Here is a 14,718-nt window from a genome sequence, read left to right as displayed (position 1 = left end):
GTCTGGGCGACAGGATGAAACCCTGTCTCAAAAAAAAAAAAAAAGGCCACCACGTTTGTTTTATTTTATTTGTTTTTGAGACGGAGTCTCATCTGTCACCCAGACTGGAGTGCAGTGGTGTGATCTTGGCTCACTACAACCTCCGCCTCCCGGATTCAAGCAATTCTTTTACCTCAGCCTCCTGAGTAGCTGGGATTACAGGCGCCCACCACCACGCCAGGCTAATTTTTGCTTTTTTGTTTTTTTTTTAGACGGAGTCTCGCTCTGTCACCCAGGCTGGAGTGCAGTGGCGTGATCTCAGCTCACTGCAAGCTCCACCTCCCAGGTTCACGCCATTCTCCTGCCTCAGCCTCCCGAATAGCTGGAACTACAGGCGCCTGCCACCGACCCCAGCTAATTTTCTGTATTTTTAGTAGAGACGGGGTTTCACCGTATTAGCCAGGCTGGTCTTGAACTCCTGACCTCAGGTGATCCACCAGCCTTGGCCTCCCAAAGTGCTGGGATTACAGGCATGAGCCACCGTGCCCGGCCACATTATTAATAATTAATGCATGTTTAAGTTTGAGAAGCTGTTCACTGTAAGGGATACAGGAGGCTAATGCACATGTATGGAAGAAGCGATGACCTGTTGGACCAGGGCGGTGGCTATGAAGGTAGATGTTTAATTGGCCAGGCTTCCATCCTCAGTGACAGCTAGCACAGGGCAGCGGGGTGTGTGGAGGAGCTGAAGATGATGGTTTGCAGCTTGCACAAATGTCTGGGTGGTGGTGCCTGTCCCGGGGCTGGGGCACACTTGGAAGACCAGGTTTGAGTGGGAAGATCAGGGAAGTGGTGAGTTCTGTATTGCGGTCCGTCAGTGTTAAGGGAGCTGTGGAGCGCTCAGAGGGAGAAGTTAGGGTGATGGTCAGACTTGTAGTTGTGTAGCTCTGGGGAGACAGCGAGGCAGATACAGAGTCAGGGTCCTCTGCAGAGAGGCTGAAGGGGATGAGATGGCCCGGGGCTTGCCAGAGAGCAAGAAGGGCTAAGGAAGGGACAGGCCTAGAAAGAGGCTCCCACAGCAGGACCTGGGAGGGCATTGGCAGGGCGGAGGAAGGAGAGCTTGGCAAGAATTCTGTTTTGTTTTTTGTATTTTTGAGACAGGGTCTCGCTCTGTCGCCCAGGCTGGAGTGCAGTGGCGCAGTCATAGCTCACTGCAGCCTTGAACTCCTGGGCTCAGCCTCCCGAGTAGCTGGGGGTACAGGCCCATGTCATAACACCCAGCTAATTTTTTTTGTAGAGATGGGGTCTCATTATGTTGCCCAGGCTGGTCTCTAACTCCTGGCCTCAAGCAATCCTCCCGCCTTGGCCTCCCAAAGTGCTGGGATTACAGGCATGAGCCACCGAGCCTGGCCGAGAATTCTGGACTCCCAGGGAAAGAGTGGTTTAAGATGGAGGCCCAAGGGCTGGAGAAAAACCAGAAGAGCACTGCGAAGCAGGCACTGGATTTCGCAAGGAGCGGATCAGTCAGAGGTGAGCTCAGTGACAGCAGAGTCAGTGCAGGGGTGAGGCTGGGGTGTGAGGGTGGAGGAGGATCCCAAAGGTGGGGAGCCAAGACGGGAGAGGGAAGAGAGGAGGGAGAGTGAGCACGTGTAGATGACTCTTTCAAGGGAAGAAGCCATCTGGAAGGGACACAGGGTCAAGGGGATGTTTGATGGGGAACTTCTGGCCGCGTGGGAGTGAAAACAGCAGCGTATACACTGCCGGGACCCTCCCTTGCGGCAAGCCACGGCCAGCCTGTCTGCAGCAGCAAAGAGCATGCGCGAGAGGCTGGGCGCACCTGCCACCGTCACAGCAGAGAAGCGGCCAACAGCAGACGAAGGCAGTTGGGTGGGCACTGCTGGGCTGCTCGCCGGTCGAGCAAGCTTAAGTCAAGGGACCAAACCTGTCTGTGTCTCAGTTTTTCACCCATAAAATGGGGATGCTGATAATTATTACAACTCATTCTCATTCTTACATAGTGTTTTATATTGATAATATATATTATATATAATGTATATAATTATATAATATATGGCCGGGCGCGGTGGCTCACGCCTGTGATCCCAGCACTTTGGGAGGCCGAGGTGGGCGGGTCACGAGGTCAGGAAATCGAGACCATCCTGGCTAACACGGTGAAACCCCGTCTCTACTAAAAAATACAAAAAAATTAGCCGGGCGAGGTGGCGGGCGCCTGTAGTCCCAGCTACGTGGGAGGCTGAGGCAGGAGAATGGCGTGAACCCCGGGGGACGGAGCCTGCAGTGAGCCGAGATCACGCCACTGCACTCCAGCCTGGGTGAAAGAGCGAGACTCCTTCTCAAAAAAAAAAATAAAAATAAAAATAATAATTATTATATAATATATATAAAATATATATAATGCCCTGTCGCTTCCATGCCTTGATTTCAGCTCTGCCTTCCTCTAACTCTGAATAATAACGATATATTATATGTATTTTAATATATAATTATATATTATAATATATAATTGTATTTTATATGTATTTAATATGTATATATAATTATATTGTATATTTATAACATATAATTATATATTACATATTATATATCATACATATATACTATATTATAATTATATATTTAAATTATATATTTATAATATATTTATACATTATAAGCAAGTATATACTTTATTTGTTAAAGTATATATCTAATTTATAGATAAATTAGATATAAATATAAATATAATATATTTAATTTATATATTATATATAATTTTTATATATTATAAATATAATATATTATATATATATTTATTATATATATTTATAATATAAAAATATACTTATATAGTTTTATAAATATAAAAATATATTTTTATAAAATGTAAAAATATATTTATATATTATAAATATAAAACGATATATTTATAATATATAAAGATTATATATAATATATAAATTAAGTATATTGTATATAAAGATTATATAGGTTATACAGATTGTAATATATAAATTAACGTAATATTATATATTATATGTAAAGATTATATAGATATAGCTGGGCGCGGTGGCTCACGCCTGTAATCCCAGGACTTTGGGAGGCCGAGGTGGGCGGATCACGAGGTCAGGAGATCCAGACCATCCTGGCTAACACGGTGAAACTCCGTCTCTACTAAAAATACAAAAAATTAGCCAGGCGTGGTCGTGGGCACCTGTAGTCCCAGCTACTGGGAGGCTGAGGCAGGAGAATGGTGTGAACCCGGGAGGCGGAGCTTACAGTGAGCCGAGATCCCGCCACTGCACTCCAGCCTGGGTGACAGAGCGAGACGCCGTCTCAAGAAAAAAAGATTATATAGACATATAGATTAACATATAATTATTTATTCTTTATATATTCTCTATATAAAAATTTTATATATAATCTGTATCTTTATATGTAGAATATATATTAATCTTTATATACAGAATATATAGATTATATATAAACTATAAATTAAATATAATATAATATATAAATATACGTTAAATATAATGTATAAATATAATCTTTGTATATTATTAAATATAATATATAAACATAATATTTATATATAATATATAATTATTATCCCCATTTTACAGATTTATAAATATATGTATAAATCTGTAAATCTCTATATGTGTATATTTACCCTTTTAGGTTCTCATAGCAAGCCTACGAGGTAGGTGTTGTGAGGATTAAGTGAGTTAATATATATAAAGTGGCCAGGTGTGGTGGTTCATGCCTGTAATCTCAACACTTTGGGAGGCCAAGGCAGGAGGATCCCTTGAGCTTGGGAGCTGAAGACCAGCCTGGGGAACTTAGTGAGAACTTGTCTGTACTAAAAATAAAAATAACAACAACAACAAAAATCTAAAGTGCTTATAAGAGTGCTTGGCACATAGTCCATACTAGATCTGCGGGCAGCGATTCTCCTTCTTCTTCTGCATGAACGAGAGAAACTGAAAACCTAGGGAAGATTCTTTAGGGTGTTTAAATCCTGCAAATGGGCCAGGCACGGTGGCTCCCACCTGTAATCCCAGCACTTCAGGAAGCCTAAGGCCAAGGTGGGAGGATCGCTTGAGCTCGGGAGTTTGAGACCAGCCTGGGCAACGTAGCAAGACCCTGTCTCTACGAAAAATAAACATGAATAAATCAGTCCTGCAAATGTCTCCAGAAGGTCTGAAATGTAAGAGGATTCCAACATGCCAGGCTGGAATGTCAGCTCCATGAAGAGAGTGATACTGTAGTGAACAGCATCTGCAGAGCCAAGACCATGGCCTGGTCCATAGCAGGCACTCAGTAAATATTGGGGCCTCTGAGGCCTTCTACCCCAGCCCCATCTGAAGGATCAGTTTTTTTATTTTTTATTTTTATGTTTTTTTGAGATGAAGTCTCACTCTGTCACCCAGGCTGGAGTGTAGTAGCGCAATCTCTGCTCACTGCAACCTCCACCTCCCAGGTTCAAGGGATTCTCCTGCCTCAGCCTCCCGAGTAGCTGAGATTATAGGCACCTGCCACCATGCCTGGCTAATTTTTTTGTATTTTTAGTAGAGACGGGGTTTCACCATGTTGGCCAGGCTGGTCTGGAACTCCTGACCTCAGGTGATCTACCCGCCTCAGCCTCCCAAAGTGTTTGGTGGCGTGAGCCACCACACAGGCCGCTGTCAGTTTTTTCTAAGACATCCCAACTAAGTGGCCATCCACTCTCTGCTTGCATACCTCTCATAGCGAGGAGGTCACTACCCTCCCTACCTGCCCTGCCAAGGGAGCACATTCTCCTTCTGGGTGGTTCCAGTGGATGCCCTATCGGTTCCACTCCTTGGTCCCAGCTCTGCCTTCTTCCAACTCTGAAGGTAGCGAGCCTCTCCAAACTGTCTCCTGGCCATGGAGAGAGGAGCTCCAGGAAGCAAGTCCATCACCTCTCACCTGGATGACTGCAATTGTCCCCTAACTGGTCTCCCTGCATCCACCTAGTCTCAACTCAGCACCCAGGGGATTCCTGTAAAAAAGTTACATCTGGCCAGACACCATGGCTCATGCCTGTAACCCCAGCACTTTGGGAGGCCAAGGCGGGAGCATTGCTTGAACCGAAAAGTTCAAGACCAGCCTGAGTAGCTGGGATTACAGTCATGTGTCATCACATCTGGCTAATTTTTGTATTTTTAGTAAAGACCGGGTTTTGCCATATTAGCCAGGCTGGTCTCGAACTCCTGACCTTGTGATCCGCCTGCCTCAGCCTTCCAAAGTGCTGGGATTACAGGTGTGAGCCACCACACCCAGCTGCTGACTCTATTCTTATAAGCAAAAATTTTTTGTCTGGGCACGGTAGCCTCACACCTGTAATCCCAGCACTTTGGGAGGCTGAGGCGGGCGGATCACAAGGTCAGGAGTTCGAGACCAGCCTGACCAACATGGTGAAACCCCGTCTCTACTAAAAATACAAAAATTAGCTGGGCATAGTGGCACACGCCTGTAATCCTTGCTACTCAGGAGGCTGAGGCAGGAGAATCACTTGAACCGGGGAGGCGAAGGTTGCAGTGAGCCAAGATTGTGCCACTGCATTCCAGCCTGGGCAACAGAGCGAGACTCTGTCTCAAAAAAAAAAAATTTTTTTTTTAAAGTTACATCTGGCAGGTCGCGGTGGCTCACACCTGTAATCTCAGCACTTTGGGAGGCTGAGGTGGGTGGATCATGAGGTTAGGAGATTGAGACCATCCTGGCTAACACGGTGAAACCCTGTCTCTACTAAAAATGCAAAAAAAAAATTAGCCAGGTGTGGTGGCGGGCGCCTGTGGTCCCAGCTACTCGGGAGGCCGAGGCAGGAGAATGGCGTGAACCCAGGAGGCAGAGCTTGCCCTGAGCCGAGATCGGGCCACTGCACTCCAGCCTGGGCGACAGAGCGAGACTCCATCTCAAAAAAAAAAAAAAAAAGTTACATCTGATCTTCTTTTATTTATTGAGCTTGCCCTGAGCCAAGATCGGGCCACTGCACTCCAGCCTGGGTGACAGAGCAAGACTCTATCTCAAAAAAAAAAAAAAAGTTACATCTGATCTTCTTTTATTTATTTTTCTCTTTTTTATTACTAAGATGAGGTCTATGATCCTCCCGCCTTGGCCTCCCAAAGTGCTAGGATTACTGGTGTGAGCCACTGTGCCCGGCCTTTTTTTGTTGTTATTTGAAGCAGGGTCTCACGCTGTTGCCCATCCTACAGTGCAGTGGTGCTATCACAGCTCACTGCAGCCTCAAACTCCTGGGCTCAATCCTCCCGCCTCAGCCTCCTGAGTAGCTGGGACTACAGGCGCTTGCTACCAGTACATCTGATCTTGTCCCACCTCCACTCAAAGCCCTCCAGCTGCCTCCAGCTCAGAGTAAACACTCAGGCCCTCTGCAAAGCCACCTCCCACTGCCGACAGGCTCTCTCTCTATCCCAGTGTGAGACACATTGACCAGCACACCAACAAACCAGCAGACAGTTTTTGCTTTTATTGGTCAAGAATTCTTTACAAAACCCACACACACACGTCCACACACACACATGATGCCTGCCCTGCTGTGGCCACTCTGGCCCTGGTGTCTCCTGGGATCAGGCCCTCCTGGCCTATCCCAGGGGAAAGCATCCTGCAGCCCCTCTGGGTCAGCAGTGAAGGAGCAGAGAGAGGGAACCTCCTTTTCTGCTTCTCTGCTCAGGAACAGAGGTCTGTGCCCCACCTGTCGGGTAGCAGGTGGAGGTGACAGAGAAAGAGCATCCTCCTCTTCCCACCGTTGAGCCCCTGGAGTTGCTAGCCTAGGCCCCCAGTGTCACAGCTGCCAAGGCCTGGGGGTCATCTGCTGATTGAACCTTCCCCATCCCCATTTTGCAGATTGAAACACAGCAGTCCAAAGACGGCGGGCGAGTCACCTAAGGTCACGGTGCTGGAGCACAGTGGCAGAGCAGGGACGGGGACTCCACTCTTCTTGGCCTCCAGGAGGTGGGAAGTGTGAAACCTGGACCCTGCTTCACCCCCCAGGGAAGGGCAGAGCCAGGGCCTGGGGCAGGAAGGGAGTGCCCAGAGATGATCCCTGGAGCCCATGCCCAGGGAAAGCAGCCCCCAGGGCAGCTGAGTGAGCAGCAGGGTCTGGCCAGGACTATAAAGGTTTGCCAAGGGTGCCCTCTGTGACTGCCCGTGTGGCTTGCTCAGGGATGCGGCCCGGGTCGGTCAGGATACTGGTAGATGTGCCCAGCTGGCGTAGGGAGTTCAGGACAGCTGGGTGGGAGACAGAGAGAGAGAGATACTTCCTGGGGTCAGGGCCCTACTCTTGGATGTGGAACCAAAGGGATAGGGGGAGGTACTAGTTGGCAAGACTGTCACCCCCTCCTAGAACCTCTGTCTACAGGCATCTGGTGGCCAGAGGACCATCTGGGGGATGGGGGGTGGCCACAACGCTAGGCTGTGTTGAAGGCAAGCTGGATGTGGAACCTAAGCAGGGTGGAATGCTCCCTCCACCCCCGAGGTTGGGTCCCTCTAGCAGGCAGGGAGATGGCTCACGTACTTGGCCGGAGAGCGGGCAGAGAGCAGTACTGGTCCAGCCAGGCCAGTGAGGTCTGGCGGAGGGTGTGCACACTTGCCGTGGACACCATCCCGTTGAAGGACTCAAACAGAGGCCGGATGAGGATGCTGAACTGGGCCCAGGTCAAGGAGCTGCCTGTGGTCCAGCTGGTCCCCCCACACCACGTGGAGCCCCGATGCCCCATTCAAACCAGGGGAAGAAAGGGCCTGGACACTGTCGAACCTTGAATCCCAATGACTCGTGTTGCAGCCCTTACTTCTTCTTTTTTTTTGAGACGGAGTCTCGCTCTGTCACCCAGGCTGGAGTGCAGTGGCGCGATCTCAGCTCACTGCAACTTCTTCCTCCCAGGTTCAAGCAATTCTCCTGCCTCAGCCTCCTGAGTAGCTGGGATTACAGCTGTGCGCCACCACGCCTGGCTAATTTTTGTATTTTTAGTAGAGACGGGGTTTCGTTATGTTGGTCAGGCTGGTTTTGAACTCCTGACCTCGTGATCCACCCACCTCGGCCTCCTAAAGTGCTGGAATTACAGGCGTGAGCCACTGTGCTCGGACTTCTTTCTTTCTTTCTTTCTTTCTTTCTTTCTTTCTTTCTTTCTTTCTTCTTTCTTTCTTTCTTTCTCTTTCTTTCTTTCTCTTTCTTTCCTTTCTTTTTTTTTTTTTTTGACAGAGTCTCGCTCTGCTGCCCACTTGGCTCACTGCAACCTCCACCTCCCGGGTTCAAGCTGTTCTCCTGCCTCAGCCTCCCGAGTAGTTGGGATTACAGGCACGTGACACCATGCTTGGCTAATTTTTGTATTTTTAGTAGAGACGGGGTTTTGCCATGTTGGCCAGTCTGGTCTTGAACTCCTGGCCTCAAGTGATCCACCTGCCTCGGCCTCCCAAAGTGCTGGGATGACAGGCGTGAGCCACCGCGCCCGGCTTGCAGTCCCTACTTCTGTCCTGCCAAGACCTTCCCAGCTCCCTGCCTCTCAATCCCCTCCTCCTTGCCCCTCCACGGCCCTTACTCTGTGCCGAACCATTCCCCATCCCCGAGCTCCCTGCCTGGGCTCAGTCAAGAACTTGACCCCTGAGCCAGATCAGGGAGTGGATTCCAAGTCTTCTGTAGGCCTCACTCCAGAGTTCAGGTTCTCCCAAACTGCCCTCGGGGCTTCCTGAGGTCAGGGCCAAGTATCCCCTTACCCAAGGACTCCTCCTTCAGTTTCCCTCTCTGCTCCTAGCCCCCCATCCCTGGGCAATTTTGCTGGCCAAGATGGCCAGGGCATGGAAGCAGGGGGCAGAACCAGAGCCTGTCACCTGGGAGCAGCTCTGAGCCTGCCCGGCCTGGAGAGCTAGGCCTCCATCCCAGGCCCAGCCTGGTCTCACCCTGCCACAGCCCCTGCAGCCCCCCAGCCACGGGCTTGAGGGAGGATACCACCCAGAACTTCCAGTTGTGCAGCGTACGGGTTCGGACGTAGTCATCAAACATGTCTCGCATCTGGTCAAAACGCTGGTGTGTGATGGGTACCCCTGTGGCGGGCAGCTGCTGTTGGCACAGGCTGGGGGCAGGGCAGGGGTCAGGGGCTGGGGGTCAGGCGGCATGGCCCCCTGGTCCCAGCACCCGCCTGGACCCTGCCTACTTAATGGCGGCATTGAGCTCCTCAATCTCATCCCGCAGCTGCTGGGCCTCCTCCTGCAAGCCCGCGCGCTCCTGCTGTAGCATAAGGATGTACTCGGCTGTCTTCTGCAGTGTGGTAGCTTTGCTCACCTGCAGACGCCACCAGGGGGGCTCAGGCAGGTGCTAGAGGCTGCGCCCTGGGACCCACTGAGGCACTGGGATGGGAGGAGGCAAGAGTGTCTGGAGCACTCCCCTGCAATTGAGTTTTGGGTGGGGGGGTCCAGAAAGGGCCCCTGTGGTTTTGGGAGTGCCAGCCTGGGCCCGGGGCTCACCTTGAGGCTGGGCTGGGCACTGAGTGTGCTCACAAGCCCATGAAGGGTGTCAAACCCCAGCTTGATGTTAAAGCGCCGCTTCTGCTCCGCGGAGATGTGTGTGATACGCCGGTTCTCGGTCTCGGGGAGCAGAGAGTTGGGTGAGCCTAGGAAGGAGCCCGGGAGGGCCTGGGGGTAGCAAACCGATCTTGGGGTGGGGGATGCTGCCCACCTTGTTGCTGTCTGGACGGCCCCGGCTGAGAATGGGTTGCGGGGGAGAGACACGGACACTCAGAGTCCCAGGGCCTGGCATGGAGCTGAGGTCCCCTGATAGCCGCCGTTCACTGCCTGTGGTAGGGACAGACAGACCCACAGAAAGACCGACCCGGAGGAAAGGGTCCCCATTGCCCCCTTCCTCTCATCCTGGCCCCAGACCCAGTCCCCTTCTTCTTCCTCCTCTTCCCCTCATCCCCTAGATTTCCCCAATCCCTGCAACCCCTCTCTTTACCACTGGGCGCTGGGGGTGAGAGCCGCTCCGCTTTGGGGACAAGCAGGGGCCTGGAAGGGGCCAATGTGGCTGGGCCTGGAGGTGGCCGGGGCGGTGTAGGGGCCGGGGTCGGGGGAAGGAACGTGCAGGGGAATTCAGGGACTGTCTCCTGCTGGGGTGGAGAAGGGCGGAGAGTCGGGGCGAAGGCCGTGGGCACAGCCCCACCGCCCAGTGCCCGAGATCTTACCGGGGACCCTGGGGACCGGAGGAGGGTGTTGGATACAAGTGGTGGCTCCAGGGCTTGCTCCGGCTTGGCTGTGCACGGGCAGAACCGTGAGGCTGCTGGGGCTGGCCCACCCCCGGCATCTATCAAGACCCCATCCTGCCCCTCCCAAGAGTCCACACCCCTTTTAGGTACAGGCCCCATGTCCCTCATTCCTCATCACTCTGTCTCTCAAACTGGACCTGCCCCTTCACCTTCGTCTTCCTCCCCACCCCCCAGCCTCCCTCCCCAGGCTTTTCTCTCCCCGTTGCTGGCCCTCACCTGCCGTGAGCAGCTGTGTGAGGCAGGGGTTGTTGCTCCCCGCAGTGGTGGGGGGACTGGCAGTGGCAGGGGCTAAGGTAGGGGGGCTGGATTTCTGTCCCCTAGGGGATGGGGTGGGAGGCTTGCCTCTGGGCATGGAGAAGCAAGGCCCAAAGGCAGGCTCCGAATACCCCGAGGGTAGAAGTTCTATGGGGAAGGGGGTGGGGGCTGGGCTGGGGACAGGCTGCGGGGTGGGTGGGAAGGCTGCAGGAGCAGGCAGCGGAGACACTCCTGAGGCAGGAGGGACGGTGGGGAAGGGAAACCTGGGAGAGAAGAGAGGCTCTTCCTGCAGCAAAGCAGTGGGTGGCGCCATGGGAGGGAAGGGAGGTGGGAGGCAGGGCTCCAGGCCTGGCACCTTGGCAGGGGGTGGGTAATGCAGCAGAGGTGGGGGTACAGGAGGGGGTGGGAGCCGGGGCTTGGGGTCTTCAGGAAGGAGGAAATCAGAGCTCAGGAAGGCGCTGGAGTCCAAGGGGCCAGGGCAGCTGTTCCGAGCCTGGTTGGGGGGACAGACAGACACTCAGAGAGCAGAGGAGAGAGCTGCCCCTGGCAGCCATCTGGGCCTCCCCTGCCCTGCCCTGCCCTGCCCTGCCCTGGCCGAGGTCTGGACTGGGGCCCTGGGGAGAGATAGGAGAAATGAGCCCCGCCTTCCAACACACACAGGTGTGCGAACATATACACGGAGCAGGGAAATTACAATGAGAGGAGGGAGTAGAGTATATTTATGCAAAAAGCAGGGACAGCGGAGCATCAATCTTTCTGCCCATCCATTTGTCTCCCAAATAACTTATCCATCCATCCATCCATCCACTAACTTGTCCACCAATCCATCCACCAACCAACTCACCCATCCATTCATCATCCATCCATCCACTAACTTGTCCACCGATCCATCCACCAACCAACATACCCATCCATTCATCATCCATCCATCCATTAACTTGCCCACTGATCCATCCACCAACCAACCCACCCATCCATTCAACATCCATCCATCCACTAACTTGTCCACCGATCCATCCACCAACCAACCCACCATTCCTTCATCATCCATCCATTCACTAACTTGTCCACCAATCCATCCATCAACCAACCTATCATTCCTTCATCATCCATCCACTAACTTCACCAATCCATCCACTAACCAACCCACCCATCCATTCATCATCCATCCATCCACCCACTAACTTGCCCACCAATCCATCCACTAACCAACCCACCCATCCATTCATCAATTGTCCATCTACTACTCCATCCACCAATCTCTCCATCCATCCATCTTCCATCCATTCACCTACCTATTTATCAATCTATGAACCAGCTCATCTACCACTCTCTCCACCAGCCTACCAGATATTAATGCATTAACTAATCCATCCAACCATCTATACGTCCATCATTCATCCACCAACCCATCCATAATCCATCCATCCATCCACCATCTATACATTTCCAGCCACTTAACCACCAATGAGCCCATTCACTGATCCATTAAACTATTCATCTATGTATCCATCCACCAGCCCATCCATCCAACCAACCACTCACCTACCCATATATCCACCAACCCACGTGTGCCTCCACTGCAGTCTAAGATGCGTCTATCCATTCACCAGCACACCCATTCATCTGCACACTTGCTCATTCATTCAGTCACTGACTCACTCATTGGACAACCATTCACTGAGTGCTGTTATGTGCCTGAGCCGCATTAGGTATAAGAATGCAGTGGTGAGCAAAACATAACCCTTTCAGTAAGGAGCTCACTGTCTGATGGAGAGACACCCCTCAGCAACCGATTAGAATGAGCACCTGAAAAGTCTGATGATGGAGGGAAAAGGCCTATAACCAAGCAGCAGGAAGCAACTTCTGAATTGCACCTGGGGGCCAGGCATCGTGGCTCACACCTGTAATCCCAGCACCTTGGGAGGCCGAGGCGGGTGGACTACTGAGGTCAGGAGTTTGAGACCAGCCTGGCCAACATGGTGAAACGCTGTCTCTACTAAAAATACAAAAATCAGCCGGAAATTGCTTGAACACAGGAGGCGGAGGTTGCAGTGAGCCGAGATCGTGCCACTGCACTCAAGCCTAGGCGACAGAGTGAGACTCTGTCTCAAAAAAAAAAAAAAAAAAAAAATTGCACTTGGGGAATTCATGAACCAAAATGGTAGATTCACTGTTTCCTAAACATCCACGCTCAGCTTTCTGCCTCAAAGCTTTTGTTCCTGCTGTTCTCCCATCTGGCTTGACCTCAGCCAGTCCCTTCTGTCCAAAGCTGACCTATTCTCTAAGGCCCAGAAACTCCCCTTCTCCAGGAAGCCTTCCACAAGCAACTGGCCCTTGGTGGAGCCCACTCCATGGTCTCCATGCCCTTAGCTTTCTCCCACAACCGTTTTGTCCAGTTCTGCTTCACGGGGTCCCTCCCAGAGGGCAGAGATGGGGTCTTTCTTCCCCTCCAATCTCCAAGCAGAAGACTGGGCACTCAGGGAGTGTCTGATGCCTCCTGGACATGAACAGGGCAGGACCAGCTCTCAAGTGAGCTGCACAGGGCTGGACAGGGTGGGGTGAGCTCACCTGCAGACGGCTGTGTCCGGAGAGGTGGGTCATGGCCGAGGAAGCTGGGGGCACCTCCGGGCCCAGGGTCCCACTGCTGAAGAGGGAGTCAACCACGGGGCTGAAGCTGGGGGGCTCTGGGAAGTTTGAAGGCATGGGCGGCTGTGGGGGGCGGGAGTTGGTAAAGAAATCTGTAATTCAGACACACAGGGCAACAGCAGTTAGGGCCAGGGCTATGGCTAGGAAACAGCCGGGAGGAGAGTGGCCTGCCTCCAGCCTTGGCGGGTGGAGACGTGGGGGCTGGCGGGCAGAGGGTGGGGGTCCCTTCCACAGAAGATTGTGAAACTGGGAGGGTTTCTGTCTTGATCAGGGGAAGCAGCAACCGTCTTGGGTGGAATGAGCCTGCGTGGGAGGGAGCAGGGGACTGTGGGTGTGAACAGGACCCCAGGAAGCAGCCCCCTCCCCTCCCCAGCCCCAGGCTTAGCTCAGGAAGTCCCCCTCCCCACCCCCTAGTGGCTCCCCTTCCCTGATCTGCTGGAAGTACAGAAAGGGGGTGCTCAGAGAGAGTGTCAGGGTGGAAAAGGGGTGCGGTGCGAGAGGAGGAGGCCTGGGATGGGAGGGGCCCCAGGGTGGCAGAAGTTCAAGAGGGTGAGTTGGAGATGAGGGGGAATGCGAGGTCACTGGGTCTGGGACAAACTTGGTTTGTTGGAAGGTCAACAGATGGAGCCTAGGAGTGGGGTGAAGAGTGTAATGGGGCGAGAGGGGCCTAAGGCTGGGCTCCGAGTGGGGTGGGGATGAGAGGGGCCTAAGGGTGGGCTCTGAATGGTATGTGGGCAAGAGAGAGATATGGGTCGGCTCTGAGTGGGATGGGGGCAAGGGGGGTGCCTAAGGCTGGGCTCCAAGTGGGGTGTGGGCAAGAGGGGCTAAGGGTGGGCTCTGAGTGGGGTGGGGGTGAGAGGGGGATATGGGTCAGCTCCGAGTGGGGTGGGGGTGAAGGGGGACCTAAGGCTGGGCTCCAAGTGGGGTGGGGGCAAGAGGGGCTAAGGGTGGGCTCTGAGTGGGGTGGGGGTGAGAGGGGGCCTAAGGGTGGGCTCTGAGTGGGGTGGGGCAAGGGGTCTGGGAAACCTGCGAGAGCTGGGGGAGGCAGTAGCGGATTGTTTGGGGTGCGGGTTGTGTAAGTCCTGGGCTATTCTGGTTTTGGGAAGCAGCTGGCCACGGCCTGACCACATCCCGGGCCTGGGCGCCGCCTGCCCACCCGCTCCCTTCCGGGCACCTTTCTCTGACCCTGACCAGCCTGTGATCCGTGCCAGCTCCCGAGGCCTCTTAGTCTGGGCAATTCTGACCCCACTGGGACAAATTCCACAGGCCTGGGTGGGCCCTAGCTCCCCGCTTTTTCCCTCCAGCCCCACTGCCAGGAGAGCTGCTCAAATCTGCCTCCCAGGAGCCACCTCCAAGGAGACCAAGAGTCGGTTAGATAAGGTCACCCCAAACCCAGAACCCACTGGGGGGTCAAGTGTGTGTGTGTGTGTGTGTGTGTGTATGTGTGTGTGTCTTCACCCCCAACCCCATCCCCCAGAGATAGAATCGTGCTATGTTGCCCAGGCTGGTCTCAAACTCCTGGCCTCAAGCCATCCTCCTGCCTCAA

At 52.8% G+C, this 14,718-nt stretch overlaps 1 protein-coding gene across 9 annotated transcripts in view; it reads right to left on the bottom strand.

Annotated features, from left to right (window-relative positions):
- Positions 1-6,469: 6,469 nt before the first annotated feature.
- The window catches only part of MLXIPL (MLX interacting protein like), a 55,543-nt gene continuing 47,294 nt past the window's right edge, over positions 6,470-14,718 (bottom strand). For 4 of the 9 annotated variants that reach the window (XM_055292882.2, XM_055292877.2, XM_055292873.2 and 1 more), the window contains 9 exons: positions 13,095-13,264; positions 10,485-11,016; positions 9,962-10,255; positions 9,686-9,801; positions 9,475-9,594; positions 9,165-9,292; positions 8,960-9,083; positions 7,532-7,661; positions 6,470-7,245 (listed from right to left, as the gene is read on the bottom strand). In XM_055292882.2, the coding sequence (XP_055148857.1) occupies positions 7,127-7,245; positions 7,532-7,661; positions 8,960-9,083; positions 9,165-9,292; positions 9,475-9,594; positions 9,686-9,801; positions 9,962-10,255; positions 10,485-11,016; positions 13,095-13,264 (1,733 nt within the window). In that variant the 3' untranslated portion in view covers positions 6,470-7,126. The remainder of the gene's footprint in view (positions 7,246-7,531; positions 7,662-8,959; positions 9,084-9,164; positions 9,293-9,474; positions 9,595-9,685; positions 9,802-9,961; positions 10,256-10,484; positions 11,017-13,094; positions 13,265-14,718) is intronic. The other 5 variants (XM_055292880.2, XM_055292879.2, XM_055292876.2 and 2 more) reach the window with 5 other exon arrangements.

Source organism: Symphalangus syndactylus, chromosome 9, assembly GCF_028878055.3.
Source record: "Symphalangus syndactylus isolate Jambi chromosome 9, NHGRI_mSymSyn1-v2.1_pri, whole genome shotgun sequence".
Taxonomy (NCBI): Eukaryota; Metazoa; Chordata; class Mammalia; order Primates; family Hylobatidae; genus Symphalangus; species Symphalangus syndactylus.
Note: the sequence above shows the minus strand (reverse complement) of the source record. Positions and strands in the feature narration are given on the sequence as shown.